The sequence below is a fragment of the Mauremys mutica genome, chromosome 7, assembly GCF_020497125.1.
Source record: "Mauremys mutica isolate MM-2020 ecotype Southern chromosome 7, ASM2049712v1, whole genome shotgun sequence".
NCBI classification, from domain to species: domain Eukaryota; kingdom Metazoa; phylum Chordata; order Testudines; family Geoemydidae; genus Mauremys; species Mauremys mutica.
In genome coordinates, this window is record NC_059078.1 from 75,611,960 (window position 1) to 75,630,130 (window position 18,171).

General features: G+C 41.2%; 1 protein-coding gene across 8 annotated transcripts in view; it reads right to left on the minus strand.

Annotated features, from left to right (window-relative positions):
• PARG (poly(ADP-ribose) glycohydrolase) overlaps positions 1 to 18,171 on the minus strand; it is a 165,181-nt gene that overhangs the window by 105,030 nt on the left and 41,980 nt on the right. For 7 of the 8 annotated variants that reach the window (XM_045024994.1, XM_045024995.1, XM_045024988.1 and 4 more), the window contains exons 4-7: positions 12,772 to 12,958; positions 8,480 to 8,602; positions 6,719 to 6,802; positions 54 to 128 (exon numbers count right to left, since the gene is read on the minus strand). In XM_045024994.1, the coding sequence (XP_044880929.1) occupies positions 54 to 128; positions 6,719 to 6,802; positions 8,480 to 8,602; positions 12,772 to 12,958 (469 nt within the window). The remainder of the gene's footprint in view (positions 1 to 53; positions 129 to 6,718; positions 6,803 to 8,479; positions 8,603 to 12,771; positions 12,959 to 18,171) is intronic. The other variant, XM_045024989.1, reaches the window with a different exon arrangement.

Consider the following 18,171-nt stretch of genomic DNA (forward strand, 5'->3'; position numbering starts at 1 on the left):
GAATTCACTGAATTATCTTTACTTCAAAACCGAAAACGTAAAACTTTCTTTACCTTATCACAGAAGTCAGTAAGAGCAGTAAAGTCCCACTTCTTGGCATAAGCAACATTATATCTCAATATAGCCTCCTATAGAAGAAAAACACACATACTGGAATAATAAATACAGATCCTTAGTTGGCATATGACAATTCACTGAATTTTATCTTTTTGAAGAAACAGCACCATCTACTGGCAGAATAGTATCTTAATACACAACTTGCTCTCGTGGAGCCTCACCTGCAGGCTTTATATAAGCAAAAAACTCCCCTTGTAGTTGACAGAGGCTTTTGCCTGTATAGGGGACTGGAGAATCAGAAGCATAGCAAGGTTAAGCAGAACAATTAAAAACAGAGAAACAAGGACAAGGCCTAAACATAAATCTTACCAAAAATAATTCCAAGGAAAACTGGCTTAGTTCTTAATTTACAATTGTGTGTGTGCATGTATTTGACTTTAAGACTTCTTTTTGTCTAACTTAACTCACTTTTTTTCTTTAAACAAAGAACAATGTTTTAAAATATCAATTTTACACAGCTTCAAGAAATTGGTCAGCCTCAAAACACATGCTAGAAATTGTTGACAAAAAATAATTTAATAGTTGCTATGTCATTCATGAAACACACAAAAATTGAGCATTTTCTTTAGTCATCACACAGCATAGAGGCTTTTTTTTTTTAAAGTTGTTTTTAAAAAAAGGTTTAAAGCCTTCCCAGCAGCCTGAATTTTTGTGAAATAGAAATAGAAGCAGGAATTCCTGACAGCCCTTAGCTCCAACAGATTAATGTGGAGATTGGTTTTCTGAGCTGTCCATTTGCCCTGAGGCATGAGAGCATTGAGATGAGTTCCCCATCCCAACAGCAATGCATTTGTTGTTAAAGTCAGTGATCTAATTGGGCAACAGAAGAGAATGTCCATGCAGACGTTGAATTGATCTTTCCACCAACCCAGGGAGTTCCTCACTTATAGAGGAACAGTCACCTGTCTGTCCAAAGGTGTTTCTGACTGGAGGTATAGCCTTACATGACTGGCCACAAAAGTGCATTGCAGGAGCTGAAGACAGTTCCTTACAGAGGTTCAAGGACTCCCCTGAATTGTCCATACCAAATCTGACAAGGTTATGAACTTGTCTAAGGGAGAGTAGGCCCTGGCTGTTGACAAATCCACAGAACCCCCTATAAACAAAAACAATCTTCCTTGTGGGGATTAACAGGGATTTCCTTACTTTTAGCTAAAGGCCCAACTCTTGGAACAGAGCAAGGGCCAGGAGGCTGGAAGACAGCACTGCTTCATAGGAATGGCCCTTGGAAGATCAGGATTGCCTCCTATCAGAGGTCAACAGCCACTACCACTACAACCTTGGAGAACAGCCTTGGGGCAGAGAAGATACTGAAGGGACGTACTTTGGAAATAATCCTGGTTTCTAGCGATTCATAAATATTTCTGTGCGAAAGGTGTATCATTATATGGAAATAAGCATCTTGTAGGTCGAGGGCTGAAAACCAATCCCCCTTTCTCCAGTGAAGTAATTATAGCTGCCAGAATCACCATCCTGAACTTCTGAGGCTTTACAAACTTGTTTAGAAGTCTTAGATCAAAGATCAGTCTCTGCCCTCCATCCTTCTTTCGTATGAGGAAATACTTAAGAGTAAAACCTCTTGCCCCTCTGAGGGGCAAGGACTGGCTCTATTGCTCCTAAACAGAGGGGTTCACCTTCCATCTTAATAAAAGCTCCTAAAGAGGAATTGGAAAAGGGAATTGACAGGAGGGTGACACGTACAGTGGATGATATAGTATGATGTTGTGACCTCTATAACCCACTTGTCTGTAGTAATTCGCCTCCAGGCATGCTGGAAATCAGAAAGGCAGTCCCCAAAGAAAGGGTGGAGAGCAAACAGTTGCAGCTGTAAAACCAGAGATGCAGGAGGATCCCAACCCTCAACCAGCCTGTCAAAACTGCTGCTTAGGAGATGGTTGAGTGGTCATGGAGGGTAGGTGGGCCGTCCTTTTTCTCTGAAACTTACGTCTTTTCCTGTGGGATTCGGTGGACCTATGGAACCCAGAGAACTGATCAGGATGTGATCTCCAGGCAGTTTGTGACCTACTAAACTATTTCTTATTACTAGGTGTGTATATATGCCCAGGGAATATGGCTCCAGAGTCCTTCAGTGTATGCAAGGACTCGTCTGTGGTCCCCAAGAAAAGCCTACAATCATTGAAAGGGAGAGCCTCAACAGTTTTCAGTACTTCTCTTGGAAATCCCAAGAGCTGGAGCCATCATGCCCTGTGCATAACTACCACCATGAAGATGAACCTGGCAGCAGTGTCCACAGCAACTAAGGATGTTCGAAGAGCAGTTCTGGCCAATAATTGCCCCTTTGAAATAGACTGGAATTGCTCCCTATGTTCCTATGCCATGTGTTAAATAAAAGCAATCAATTTATTATAGTTTCTGAAACAGACTGCCTGATAGTTCATGATTCTGAACTGCAGGATTGCTGATGAATAGGACTTCTGTCCAAAAAGATCAAGTCTCTTATGGTCCTTGTCATGTGTAATAGACATGGAGAAGTGCTGCCTGCCCCACTTGTTTACTGCATCCACTACTAGGGAGTTTGGTGGAGGGTGGGAGAAAAAGAAATCAGAGTCCTTAGGGGGAATATAATATTTTTTTGTCTGCCCTTTTACACATGGGTGGAACAGGAGCAGGTGTTTGCCATACAGTTTTAGTGGGATCCAGGAATGCCTCACTGATAGGTAATGCCACCTGGAGGGTGATGTTGACAGTAGAATATCTAACAGTTTATGACATGTTGTGAATCCCTGACCTCTTCAAGTGGAATTTGAAGTGTGTCAGCTACCTTCTTTATGAGGTCTTCAAATGGCCAAAAATCACTGGCCATGGAAGACGGTGGAGGCAAAACTGCTTCGCCTGAAGAAGAGGATGAAATTGGTGTTTGAGGGTGATTTCTGTATCTGCCCTCAGCTCCTGTTCCTAAAAAGTGTCTCTTCCTGGGTTGGGGAGGTGGCTGGTTGAGGAAGAGGACAGGACTGAACAACCCTACTATCCCTTTGAGACAGCAGTCATGGTCTGGAGAATTGCTGTCAGTAAGCAGACCAGGGATCCTAGTATGCCCATCGAGGGGGCCCATGCAGGAGTGGGGGTGGGATACAGGGTTAGTTCCACCACCTTTGACGACGGTTGCACTCTCCCCTATGGCTGTCAAAGCATAGGTTCCTGACAGGCTATGTTGGGGAACTCTGGACTCAAATAGAAGAGACCAACTAGATGTCCCCGTCATCCTCCTCAACATTGTCCGATGGAGGAGCATAGAAAAGGATAGAGAATCCTGCGGTACCAAGGGACAACAGCAGTCTGGAGACTGAGGTCTCAGTACTGAAAGACACTCAGTATCCACGAGGAACTGGGATTCCAGCTCGTATGTTATGGATAGGGCCCTACCAAATTCATGGTCCACTTTGGTCAATTTCATGGTCATAAGATTTTAAATATCATAAATTTCACAATTTCAGCTTATTTAAATCTGAAATTTCACGGTGTTGTAATTATAGGGATCCTGATCCAAAAAGGAGTCACTGCCTGCAGAAGCGGGCAAGTATGGACGGCATCGCATGGTATTGCCACCCTTACTTCTGTGCTGCTGTCTGCAGAGCTGGGCCCTCAGTCAGCAGCCGCCACTCTCCGGCCGCCCAGCTTTGAAGGCAGCAGCGCAGAAGCAAGGGTGGCAGGGCATGGTATTGCCACACTTACTTCTGTGCTGCTGCTGGCAGGGTGTTCCCTTCAGAGCTGGGCGCTGCCTTCAGAGCTGGGTACCTGGCCAACAGCCACCACTCTGGCCACCCAGCTCTGAAGGTAGTGCAGAAGTAAGGGTGGCAATACCATGACCCCCCTAAAATAACCTTGCAAACCACCCCACCCCACCCGCAACTTCCTTTTGGGTCAGGACCCCCAATTTGAGAAACCCCGGTCTCCCCCATGAAATCTGTATAGTATAGGGTAAAAGCACACAAAAGACCAGATACCATGGTGAGAGACCAGATTTCCCAGTCCGTGATGCATTTTTCATGTCTATGAATTTGGTAGGGCCCTAATTATGGGCAAGTCCCTCACATATCTGAACTCTTGCGGTACCAATTAGGGAACGCATACCAATGGGGTAGCTATGGACATGGTAGCTAAAGCTGACAGCATCATCGATGGCAGGCATACCAGTGTAGACACTGATGGAGTCTGGCACCACTTCTTGCTCAGTACCAAGGGTGCCAAATGAGTAGGTGCCAACATGGGCCTGGACCTGACCGTACTGGACCATGGTGTTTATGCGTGCCCTCCTTCTCCATGGTAGAAGGTACCAAAGCCCTGTCAGAGTCATGTCTCTCCCTTCAGCGCCAGGGCTTTCTGACTCCACCGGTACCAGATGAGGAGTCCTTCAATTCAATGGTACCGAGCCAAGAGATCAAGGCTTTGGAGACTGTAGCTCTTCAAAGGGGACTTTTCTGGAGCAGGCTTTTTCAGATGAGAGTCCACACTCCTTTTTTTAGAAGCCCTTTCAGAAGCCTCCAACACCACCCAGTTCTTAAGGGGAGCCTGTGCCAAGGTGGAAGGGGCCCTGGATCTGTCTGGAGAAAGATGTACCGGGGCGGGGGGGGGGGGGGGGGGGGGAGGAAGGAAATCTCCTGACCTGACTCAGACACTGAAGTGAGCACTCAACCATTAACAGTCTGAGCTTAATCTTCTTGTTCTTATCCTCAACTTGAGGAATAGGCAGAAATTGCACTCCCCCAAACAACGGATACACTTAGAGTGGCTATTGCTCACAGGTATTGCTCTCGGAAGGAAAGGCAACATTTGAAGCCTGGAGAGCCAGGCATGTCCTGCCAGAAAGACAAGGCTCCCCAAGGAAAAGAAAAGAGGGGGAAAAAAAACCCCATTCCCTCACTACTAACACTTACTAAGTAACTGTAACTACTACTAACAATGACCTACGCTCACAAAACTTAAGCTATAAATAGAATTTGAAATAACCGAGGCACACTGAAGGAGTGCATGCTAGAACTCCATCTGAGGCCAAGGAGGTAAAAACAGAAAGAAGGGCGGTTTTTCCACGAATCCATCTATAGCTTCAGTGTCCGGCACAAGGAGGCATATGGCGCACATGAAGGCTGAATGGGTACTGCTACTGAAAAAATCTCCAATCAAGGGCTTGAGAAGCAAATGTGCAAGGAAGAATGTTTGGGGAAGTTACAGTGAAGCTTGCTGAGGAAAAGGCACTAGAGAAAATATTTATGAGAATTTAGAATACCCACTTAAGTCTCAGAGTAGCAGCCGTGTTAGTCTGTATCCGCAAAAAGAACAGGAGTACTTGTGGCACCTTAGAGACTAACAAATTTATTTGAGCACAAGCTTTTGTGGGCTACAGCCCACTTTCATCGGATGCATGCAGTGGAAAATACAGTAGGAAGGTGTGTGTGTGTGTGTATGTATATATATATATATATATATATATACACACACACACACACACACACACAGAACATGAAACAATGGGTGTTACCATACACACGCTAACGAGAGTGATCAGTTAAGGTGAGCTATTACCATTTTCAGTATCTCCATTTGCATCTGCAAACTCTTACACAAGGCCTGCTACTATTGAGTGAAAAGCAATTCAGAGTGTTAAAAATGCCATGCTCCTCACTGAGGACTCAAAATGGAATCTACTCTCTGCTTGGTCCAAAATAGCCCAAATTTGGGGACCATCTTGGTACTATGCATGTGTCCTCTCTTGACTAGGGTTTTGGAGAGGGCTGAAGATGTGCTTCCTACAACAATGAAGGGGAAGAAAGGGATTTTTGTAGGTAGCTGATGACATGTTGAAATTATTATTTAACACTGCTGGGATTTTATTGTATTATGGCATCCAGAGACTTGAACTAGCGTCTTTATTAGGATTTAAAATAAATACAAATAACCTCATTAAAAAGGGAAACTGCCTGATCTGTGTTGTGGACCTACCTCATACAAAACAAACCAGGAAAACGAAGGAAGGCACACACACACAAGCTAAATCTGACCTAAATACTATTTTTTCCAGCTTTCTTTCAATTAGATGGTAGGTTAAGATTCTGTATTCAAATTTCAAACCCATGGGCAGGTAGGATTGTTTCTTTTTAAATTGCTAAATCAAAAGTTCCTTTAAAAAGGAAAAAGGAAACAACAAAAAGTGACTTAAGGATAATGCTGTTAGGCATTTATTGTGTTTAACCGGGTAGTGAGGAAAACAACTCTGCTACTTTACTACATAAAGGGACACCATTATTTAAAAAAAAAAAATCATCATCATCACATTCCTGCCTGCTATGTTTCTTTACACTAATGTTATCAAACACACCAAAGGGAACAAAGTGATTAGAGACAAAATATCTATTTTTCCAGGATCTTTACTTTGTGCATTTGACTGCACATTTTGCAGAATGAGTTTCACATTTCCCCCTGTATGGTCGCTTTCTTCAGTTGTTTATGTGGGTCCGTCCCTCAGCAGAGAAAAAAAAAAAGAAAGAAAACCGGAATTGACAATGGCACTCCTAGACAAATATAGGACCTGAAACTACTTTTAACTCATTTTTAAATTGACTTTATTTTAGACTGCCGGCCTTACCTTCAAATCGTGTGAACTGATGAACTTGTTAAGTAGTGCAGTCTGGATTAGCTCCCATCGGCTTCCAGCAGTCCTATCACCATTCTTTAAAATATAAAATAAAAAATATGAACAAAGAAATCTGAAAATACTTCAGCTAATAAAATTGTATTTGACCCCCCAAGCCAAAAAGCACGTAGCAGTAAAATATTCAGCGTCATTGACTGTATACCAGAGTACAATTGTAGAGGGAAGAAAAGGAAAAGAGGTTCTCTATTTGCCTAATTTTAGAAAGAACTTATGCTTGGCACACTTGTGTAATTTGCTAATTAATGTCTCAAATCACATTGCATTTTGCTTTAAAGAGTTTTTTTTTTTTAATTAGGATATTTGTTAAATGATATATAAAGTGCTCTCCTTCATACTAACCACACTCTTTCCTATGCTACCCCATCAGCCATAAATAGTGCATTAATGGTCCTTAATGCAGGAAATGGTTGACCAAAACATTATTCAAGGAGACCACTGTTGGAGGAAGTGAGCTTAATAGCTGAAGACCCTCCACCAGAAACAGTCTGCCTCTAGACCCAAAGGATGCACATCCATGAAAAGTAGGCAAAAGTGCCTCATATGATCTCAACCACCAAAACGGTAAAGTGGCAAAGAGAAAGTCCCTAAATGAGCCGAGTCCCAAACCATGTAAGGCTTTACAGATTACAAACACCACCGTCAATCACACCCAGAATCAGAGGGGAAGCCAATACAATTCACAATAACAGAGGTATTCTATGCTCATTATACAAGGAAAGGTGGTATGATCAAAGCAGTAGGAGACAAAATTGCTAGCAAAGATCTGGACCATATGGAATCGGAGGGGAGAAATGGGAGAGTTATAATTAGCAAGGAGAAAGAGAGATGACCAAGACTTGAACAAAGGTTTCAGCAGTAAGGATAAAGTGGATATTTGATTATGACATAATATGGCTAGAGTTATAAAATCCCCCAAAAAATCTCCTTTGAAACTCAGATTATTAATTCAACAATTCAGTCTTCAAAAGCAGTCATTTTCTTTTACTATAGATAAGGGGATTAAGGTACAGAAAGTCTGGCTCATTCTTCCACATACTGAAATTAAGGCCATATGCCTAAAGAGAGAAAAAGATATTGGGAAAAACTCCAGTGCTTACTCTGTGGAAACAGGCAATTTTCATGAGACTGGTATGAGAGGGCTGGACAAGATAGTTTACCTCTTCAGAGTCATGCTAATGCTCTTGTCTAAGTGGCACCATAGGGTTTTCATTAATCCTTTTCCTATGAAGCACCAATTTATCAGTTATTAATTTTTCAGCTGCAGCAAAAATACCACAGCTGAGAAAGTCAAAAAGCCTTTAGGCTATAGAGGTGTGCACCAGCTGTCAAGAGGCAATACAATTTGGTCTCCACACAAATCGTTCTGAAAGGTGTAATGATCATCCCCAATAGGATAGAGGGGGAAAAAATGTCTCTCCTTTTTTCCATGCCCAACCTGCCCCTCTTTTTCCGTACCATGTACAGTATTCATCACACAGATGGCTAAATGAATTATTGGCTGGCAGAAGAGTTCTTTTCTTCTGTCTGAAGTTTAGCTACCAGACCAGATAGATCAGTGTTCTGATTCAGTATGGCAAACTGAACATCTAAAACTATAGCAGAAGGCAGGGTCACAACTCCTTGTTGTATCTGTCTCAGTTTTATTGCCCAAACTTTCATTCATATTTGTAAGGAAATTTTTGTGTGTCTTACCTCATCCTCTACAGGGTATAAGTTTTGTTCTGAACAGGGCATTTTAACATGTTTATTATCCCACAAATCTTTATAATGAGTTGGAAAAGGTTTTGGCACCTCTCCTTCCCTCAATAGATCTACCTGCAACAGAGAATAGAAAGAAAATTCATGCTATGCGAAGTGCTTGTGAAACCTACATAAACAATAAGAAACAGAAATCCTCATAAAAAGTGAATGCACAGCCAAATTTTGGCCACAAATCCTTTTCCACATGTTCCATCAAGTTTAACAGCAACTATACCCAAACATCTCAGAGCAGGCATTGGCCCATATTATATAGTCTTAGACATAACTCTTACCTCGGTAGTGTACACATAGCCAGCTGACCTAAGTTACGCAACTCCAGCTAGGGAATAACGTAGCTGGAGTCGACGTAGCTTAGGTTGACTTACTGTGGTATCTACTCCGTGCTGGGTCAATGGGAGACACTCTTCCATCGACTTACCTTACTCTTCTTGTTCAAAGTGGACTACCAGGGTCAATCGGAGAGTGTTCTGCCGTCAATTTAGCAGGTCCTTCACCAGACCTGTTAAATCGACCCCCGGTGCATCAAGCCAGCAGGAGTGTAGACATAGCCTCAGATACACACGTTTGTGTAACACTGCTCCTGCCTGGGCTGTCTGTGAGGATTGAACCCAGGACCTCTGGATCTAAAATAGAGTGCAGCTACTGCTTGAGCTAATGCATCTGGTCAATTAGGTCAGCAGTAGATGACTTAAACTTCGCTATGCAGTCTAGCCACCAGAAGGGGACAAAAAGCCACACTGTGCTGGTGTTTTCAGTCTAAGACACTAGGATATTAGAGTAACAAAACAATCATTTTGGTGGAGAAGACACTTTCATTACAAGATGATCATTTTCAGGTATTTATATAACATTTTCTGAATTATTTCTTTTTGGGCTGTAGGAGCATACTTCCCCTTTTAAGAGACAGGCTTGAGCCTACAACCAAGACAGCCTGGGTGTAATAAAGGAGGCCCCTGCCCACCTTATGGCTTGGTAATCTAAACAGGAACAGGAAACTGAGCAGGAGGAATGGGTCTAGAAGCCATCCAGGCTGCAAAGGATAGTAGTCTCTCCCTCACTCTCCAGAGGGCTAGCCTAACCCAGCCAGAGGATCTCTTTGTGGACTTTTAGTTTGGAAATTCTGTAACAGGGTCATCCAGTAAGGGCCTATGAACTTCTGTTACAAATGCTCCCTCCCTAAGACCTTATTAAAGGGGATATATGTATGTTGTTTCAGCTTACCCTTGTCTGGATTCTTTACAGTGGATTTACTGATGGATACAGTTGGAAACATTAAGGCAGGGTGTATCTGCTGTACATACCCAGTCAAAAGGGGCACACAGGGGAAGCATACACCTTTTACAGGTGAAAAGCCATTCGTTTTTATACAGAGCCCAAAAGTGGATTTTTAAAAAAAAATTGCACAATTTAGTTTGGCCTTTTTTGAGCCATTAAAAACTCAAAATTATTTTTTCATGCTTTTACAAAATGTATTATATACTGTTCTGCTTTCGAATAACTCAAACATGGATATATTTTAAAAACTGCAGACATAGCACATTTGTAATTCTCAATGCTGATATTACTGGGTGAGCTTCTACGGCCTGATATTCAGGAGGTCAGACTATATCAAGGGTTGGCAACTTTTCAGAAGCGGTGTACCGAGTCTTCATTTATTCACTTTAATTTAAGGTTTTGTGTGCCGGCAATACATTTTAATGTTTTTAAGAAGGTCTCTCTATAACTAAAACGATTGTATTGTAAAATAAACAAGGATATCAAAATGTTTAAGAAGCTTCATTTAAAATTAAATTAAAATGTTGATCTTACGCTTCCAGCCCGCTCAACCCGCTGCTGGTCTGGGGTTCTGTTCACCTAGGCCGGCAGCGGGCTGTGCGGGGCCGGCAGCGGGCTGAGCTGCTCAGCCCGCTGCCACTCAAGGGTTCCATCTGCCAGCTCCTGCTAGCCAAGATCCCAGCTGCCAGACCCGCTCAGCCCGCTGCCAGTCTGGGGTCCCGGCCCTGCCCACATACAGTGGGTACCTATCTTCTCCCTGGTTCTGGCCCACTCTCTTCCTCTCTCTCTGCACTGAGCTGAGGGTGGGAGTGCACGAGCAGGCTGGGAGTCAGGGTGTAGGGTCTGGCCAGGATCTAGAATGAGGGAGGGAGCTCGAGGTTGGGGCAGGAGGTTTGGGTATGGAGCACTTACCTGGGCAGCTCCCATTTGGTGCGAGGGGTGCAGGTGGGAATGTGGGGGGAGTGGGGGTGCAGGAGCTCCCGTTTGATGCTCAGGGTGCGGGTGGGGATGTGGGGGGTGCATATGTCAGGGCAGAGGGCTGGGGGCATGTGAGGGGGGTGCAGGTGTCCAGGCATGGGGGGCCTGGGTATGTGTGAGGGTGCCAGAGTCAGGGCTAGGGTCAAGGGAGGGGGTGAAGGAGACAAGCAGAGGGCTGGGTGTGTGTGGGGGGGGGTTATAGGGCTCAGGGCAGAGGCCTGGGGTGTGTGCAGGGCACAGGGCTGGGTGTGTGTGAGGGGGTCAGGGCAGGGGGCTGGCGGGGATATGCCCCTATTCCACCCCTCCTTCCCCAAGGCCCTGCCCCCGCTTCTTCTCTGCCTCCGCCGGAAGCAGCGAGCAGGCTGACTTTGCTCCTTCCTGATCCCCTCCCTCGCAAGAGCCATCAGCTGATCAGCAGGCCAGGAGGGATGGAGAGGAGGAGGAGGGGAAGGAATCCAGCACACTGCGGGAAGAGGCAGGGGAGCCGGCAGGACCAAGCTTCTGCCCCCTGCCCCGGGGGGGGGGGGGGGTCGGAGAAGAGGGGGCCGGACCGGACTTTTAATGGCAGGCTGCTGCCTGTCGGAACTCCAGCAGGCAGCAGTGTGCCATTAAAAAATTGGCTCGCGTGCTGTCTTTGGCATGCATGCCATAGGTTGCCAACCCCTGGACTATATGATCGTAATGGTTCCTTCTAGCCCGATTTTCAGTGGCACTCACACTACCTGGGTCCTGGCCACTGGTCCGGAGTGCTCTGCATTTTATTTAATTTTAAATGAAGCTTCTTAAACATTTTAAAAACCTAATTTACTTTACATACAAGAATAGTTTAGTTATATATTATAGACTTATAGAAAGAGACCTTCTAAGAATGTTAAAATGTATTACTGGCACGCAAAACCTTAAATTAGAGTGAATGAATGAAGACTCGGCACACCACTTCTGAAAGGTTGCCAACCCCTGTTCTTGCCTAACATTCTAAAATATAAAAATAAATATAAAATAAAGTGTCATCATTTTAACTTTTAGTGCACTTTGAAATAAATGTAATATATGCAATCATTCCAATGTCTGATCACCTGCTAGGGATTTTTTCCTCTAAAAATAAAAAAATACTGAAAGCTATTCTAAGCCAATATGGCTGGAAATGTACATACACAAAAGTCATACAATTAGGGTTCCAAATGTAGCCATATTTATGTGTATGAATAACACACTCTATTATTGCACATGGTGATAACTAGTTGTGGATACAGTGGGAACCATATTTAAAATTCCTGACTTTTCTGATAGTACATTCTATTTATAACATTGCATTAACAGTTGAACACCTTATAGACCACATGCCTTTTAAGCAACACGTAAGTCAAATAAATGTCAGTTTATTGAGAATGAATGTGATTTTCTTTAGCTGTGCTTTTGTGACATGCTGCCAGTTTATCATATATTTTACTTTAACAATTATTTTACTGTACATTATTTCAAAGAGAGGAGAGAGACAGACAGACACACACATATATGTGCCAGGTTAGTATGGGATGCAAGGCTAAAATTCCTTTAGACTCCTCTTCACCCATTCACTTTTATCTTTTATACCTTGAATCCAAAATGGAGAAATTTTGAAAACAGAAAACATCGACCAATTCTAGCTACAGATATACATGCTGCAGCTCCCAGAACTTGAAATCAAATGGTAAGGCACAAACCTATCTAAAAGAAAAGTTTGTCCCATAAGGGCCAGAGTCAAAATCTTAATCATATTTCTGTAGTCCTACTCAACCAAATTATAAGACCGCTGTATCACAGAAGGCAAGTCATCTTTAAGCATATTAGATACTTTAGCTAGCTTCCCATGAGAAGTCAAAAGTTTCCACAATCAGGTAAAGCTGCAAAACTGATAAATGGCAGGATATCTTATGCCATCAATTTAATACGAAGGTTGTGTTTTCAAATATTATTTTGAATTATCATACTCTGATGGTCACTGTGTGATTGGTTGATGGTCTCAAATGAGGAAGATGAGCCCCACACATAGGCATTCTCCTCATCTCTTCAATAGGTGTCCCAAACCATTTCTTATTAGTTGGAAGCGAAGGTGGGATATATTTAGGAATCTTCCTTCCCGGCCTTTGGTGTTTGAATTCACAAGGTTCTTTCCTGCTGTTAAAATAAAAGGAATACATTGAAGCACATCTTATTTACAGTGGAAAACTCTACAGCTAAACGTATGTATTAACATTAGATTTCAAACTAAATTCGTGTCACTTAAGTAGTTTCTTTTCTAAAATCCTTTTAACTGCACCCAAAACACAGCAAAAGCTGAATCCAGAAACACCTTGTTTCCAGCAACATGCAGTTTTCCATAGTGTTTTGTTGCATATTCAACAGCAGAAAAGCCATCCTCAAAACTACTCCAAATATTGTAAACTTTATGGAATGGAACAGAGGCTTTGGTCCCATTATGGTCACCATTAACAGGAGTCTCTAAGTATCAATTTAATCATTAACTGTACATGTTCAATGCAATATTCTATTTATACATGATGAAAAGTCCTTTTACCATATGAACCCATCAGGACACTGTAGCGGACAACAGCTTTCTCAAGATGACATTTACCCGTACCACCAGCTCCCCAGACACTACTGGGGGTATGGAACATATTGACTTCTAAGTCAGTACTTTGAATACCCTTTATATTTGTCCTCAAACAGCAGCAAAACAGTTCAAGTGTATTCCACGTGTGTAATATGGCTTAAGCAGACATTGTAAAGACTTGGTACAAATCACCACTTGTAGAACTTCAGAGTGATTATAGATCTCAGTATAACATACAAGCAACATCCTATCTGAATACCCAAAAAAAAAAACGTATCACGGTGGAGGCACAGATTGAGTGTTCAATCAGAAGAAGAGATGGATATTCAGAAGTGTTTGAGCATTCACAGCTGACATTAAAATTAATGGGAGCAGCAAATGCTCTTACACATTTCAAAATCCAGCTTTGCCTTTCTCCTTATGTAGTCATTTACAGGTAATGATTTACACCCACTTTGCATGTGCATAAGTGACTAGACAAGCTGTAGGACAATTGTGAATTGGGCCTAACGCACAAGGGAAGATTATAGAAACAAGCTGAAATGTTGTTCTCTGTTACACTGGCATTACTTCAGACGTACACAGGTAATTTAGAACAATAATTTAACTCGATTTCTTGAAGCTGGCAGGGGCTAAACTAACCAAAGAATTTCCAGAAACAAGACTGATTTTGTTGAACACTTCATTATTTATTAACTCAGTGCCCAGAAGTCTGCTCAGTGTCCAACAGATACAAGAGAGAGTATCCTGAAGCTTTGTTTGAATCTAGATTTACTAACATTATAACTATAATAAATTATATATAATATATACATTAACTTGTGAGGAAATTCCCCTTGTGCAAGACTTATTTGTTACGGTAAGGTGAGCATCTCTACAGGACTATACACTGAAATACAGACTATCCAGAGGTTTCTGTGCTAACCTATTTCATATAAAATCAACCGTTGTAATGGATGGGTGGCCATTTATTCCACGTTCTCATTAAAATCTGGTGTACTCATTCATTATCAGCCGGGGGGGGGGGAAGGGGGGAATCCCAGTTTGAACTTTCTTCAGAAGTCAAAAGATCAGCATAACAATTTTGACAAACTATATTACTAATTTCTTCTGTTAGATTAGACTTCCAAGAAATTCTGTTTATCAGATTTTAGCCAAGGAAATTGTTACAAATAAGCAAATGCCACCTGAAGAATGGATTTCTATTATCTAGTAACTTGAATCAAAGACTAAGTACAGAAAATTTCAGAAGTTTGAGAAAGTCTTGAAAAGTAAGGGCCTTGTCTACACTGAGAGGTAGAGTAAAATAGAAACCGGGACTCAACCTTAAGTACAATGTGTACCATGAAGTAGTGACACTATAATAAAAGTGTTCACACAGTTGTTAGATACATACTAAAGAGCCAAGCCAGGAAGCAAAGTCTTGAATTATATTATTACTCAGTAAAAAAGTCAGAAGATGCCAGGTATTCTGTTTCCACAGAATAGGCATAGCATACAATACTCTTGTGAAGCAAGGTTACTGCGGCTTAAAAAATTAAGAGCTACTTCATTAAAAACTTACATTTCTATTTGCACAAGTGATTTTTACCAATTGCTGCTCTTTGCTATTGAGAACAGATGCAGTGCCACTGGCAAAGATGTAGCTTAATATCTAGCTATAACAGAATATGTCATATAGTCAAGCAAAAAAACCCACTTCTCTGAACACAAATTTGTAGTTTATCCACTTTGTTGCTCAGAATTTACACTGGTGAAACTGAAATCAGAATCTGGCCCAAATTCATTCACTGTCCTCTCTGATCTAATTTCAACACAGTGTACAAAATCTTTTGGTTAAAGGGATCTGTTCTTCCCTCAACTCCATTAATGCCAATGGGAGTTACCTGCACTTGTTAAGGAGAAACAGACACTTTAGAAATTCAGCATTTTCAGTCACATCCTGCCTTTCATGTCTCTTTTCAGTGCAAGGTACACATTGGAATTAATAGCACATTTATGACACAACCCTGCAGAATGCAAATTCACAGACCAATTGTTTACTTTGTTTTCCATTTCCTTCTTATTTTTTAAATTCTACAAGTAATAAAAAAATTAGATCCATATGACGAAATAATTATGGCAATACACCATCAGCTCTGTACTGTAAGTTCTCAGTATTCATTTGCACATCTTGAGGATAGCTAAAAACCCAGTTACTACAGACCTGGCCAATAAATGGGCATGCTAATACAGCTTTTAAAAAAATTATAGAGCTGTGGAAATAACATTTACTTTGGGAACATATGAAAGTACAATTCATTGACTGAAGTAGAGACCAGATTCATTAAGAAGGATATGCCACAATTCCACTTAGCCAGAATTGTTGAACAGCAAACTCCAACAACTCTCTATATAATTTACTAACACAGTTCAATAACCCTAAAGGTTTGAAAAAAAGCTATACAAATAGCAACTTCCCCAGCCTCTGTGTGTCTGCATGAGATCCATTCGCCTTCACAACCTACTACTTCTCCAAATGTTACTTTATGAACAACAGAATTTTAAGTAGGCAGCTATTTCTGAAGAAACTGATTTATGGCCAGAATACCCATGACTCTCATATTCAGTTTCTTTTTTAATAGAAAAAAATAATTGATTAAAGGTCATTTTAGACAACATTGTTCAAGATTTCAGCTCTCCTATATTTTTAGCCACAGTATAACACCGGAGTGCTGCATTTTGCAAGTACTTTTCTTAAAAAAAAAAAAGAGACTATGTCCTCACATAAAGTGAAGAATTTGTAACCTATATGCCTTATCAGGGACCAGAGTCTGAACAATAAACACCCTCAACTCACACTGATTTCAATAAGGAGGCACAGATCCCCACTACTACTTCAACTCAGATCCCACTACCATGAGAAATAAAGACAGAGCCAACACTCTGAATTTAAATTTTCGTAAGTTTGGCTCTGAAACGCAAATACTTTTTAAAAAAATGTAGTTCTTTCATCCTTAGCAGTGACTGGATGACTAGCAGAGAACATCATTGTAAATGGGGAAGGATAGGAGGCTAAAATGGGGGGTGGGGGGGAGAAATAAGTTAAGAATTACTTAGGCTTGTCTACACTTACAGCGCTGCACCAGTGCAGCTGAGCTGTTGTAGCACTTAGTGGATTTTCCGCACCCCTGAGCAACACAGTTATATCAACACAAGTTTGCAATGTAGCCCAGGGCTTAGAAAATCTAGATGTCTTCAAGTCGGCTGGGCCTGATGTAATACATCCTAGAATACTTAGGAATTGGCTGAAGAGATCCCTCAGCCATTAGTTATCATCTTTGAGAATTTGTGGAAGAGAGGAGAGATATCAGAGAACTGGAAAAGGGCAAATACAATATCTATACAAAGGGGAATAAGGACAACCCAAGGAATTATAGACAGTCAACTTAACTTGGTTGTCCAGAAAGATAATGGAGCAAACAATCAATTTGTAAGCACCTAGAACAAAATAAGGTAATAAGTAACAGTCAACATGGATTCGCCAAGAACAATTCACAGCAAACCAACCTAATAGTCTTCTGACAGGATAAGCAGCCTTGAGGATGGGGGTGGGGAGAAGCACTAGATGTCATACATCTTGACTTTAAAAAGGCTTTTGATACTGTCTCACATGACCTCCGCAAAAACAAACTAGAGAAATATAACCTAGACAAATGTATTATAAAGCGTGTGCACCTCTTTGGGGAAGCTTGTGTTTTGGTGTATTTTTATAGCACCTAGCACAATGAGGTCTTGATCGATGACTAGGACTTCTATGCTTTATGGTAATACAAACAAAAATAAACAGCAAGCACCATCACTACTATATTTCCCAATTATGAATACCTTTCTCAATGTTTCCTGGACTGAAATTTTCCATATTGGTCTCAACCCAAAGCTGGATATTTTGGTAAGTTTGAGCAAAACTAAGTCAGGTTGTGTTTTTTTTTTAGCTGAGTAATGTAAGCACTGAAAAACAAACAAACAAAACACCCTTCCCCCATGTATTCTGATTGAATTTTGTAGCTTCTGCCTTCTTTGCATTAGATGAATGCACATACAAAAATCTAACATCATTTTTTAATATTGATCATTGACAAAGGACCAATTGAAGTTTGAAGGAAATCTTCTTGATCAGTGGCTTACATTCTTTACCCAAACACCTCAAAAATAGATTATCAGTGTATTTAGGGATTGGCCCACTGGATCTCTTTAAAAGCACATAAGAGCTACTAAATTGTATTAGATTGTTATAGATCAGTAGGCCAGATTCATCCTTGCTATAAAGCTATTGACTTCAATGGAATTACACTAGGAATTTAATGTGGTCCTATGATCATACTAATGCTTTAGAAAGAAAAATTTCACTTGTATTCAAGCTCATATATGTAACATTCAGAAGTCATTCCACAATTCACAATACTCGTTTGTCAAGAGATATCAAAAGAAAATATGTACCACCTCTTTATTTTAGAAGAACCCTGCTATTACAATTTACTAAACAATTAATAGTAAAGCTATTCTTTGGCAAAGATGTCCTGTGCCAGCATGTGTTTCCATGTATTAAAATCTAATTATTCTAAACAATTTCTTGACAAGATATACAGAGAAGCACTTTGCATTACTCTGGCTTTAGAAGGTCAGTATTAATTCCTGACCTTAATATTTCTTCTGTGTTCTAGAAATGGCACAAGACACGCTGTTATTTTGTAACCTTGAAAGAAGGTTATATAAACATTTCTGAACTCATCTGCTG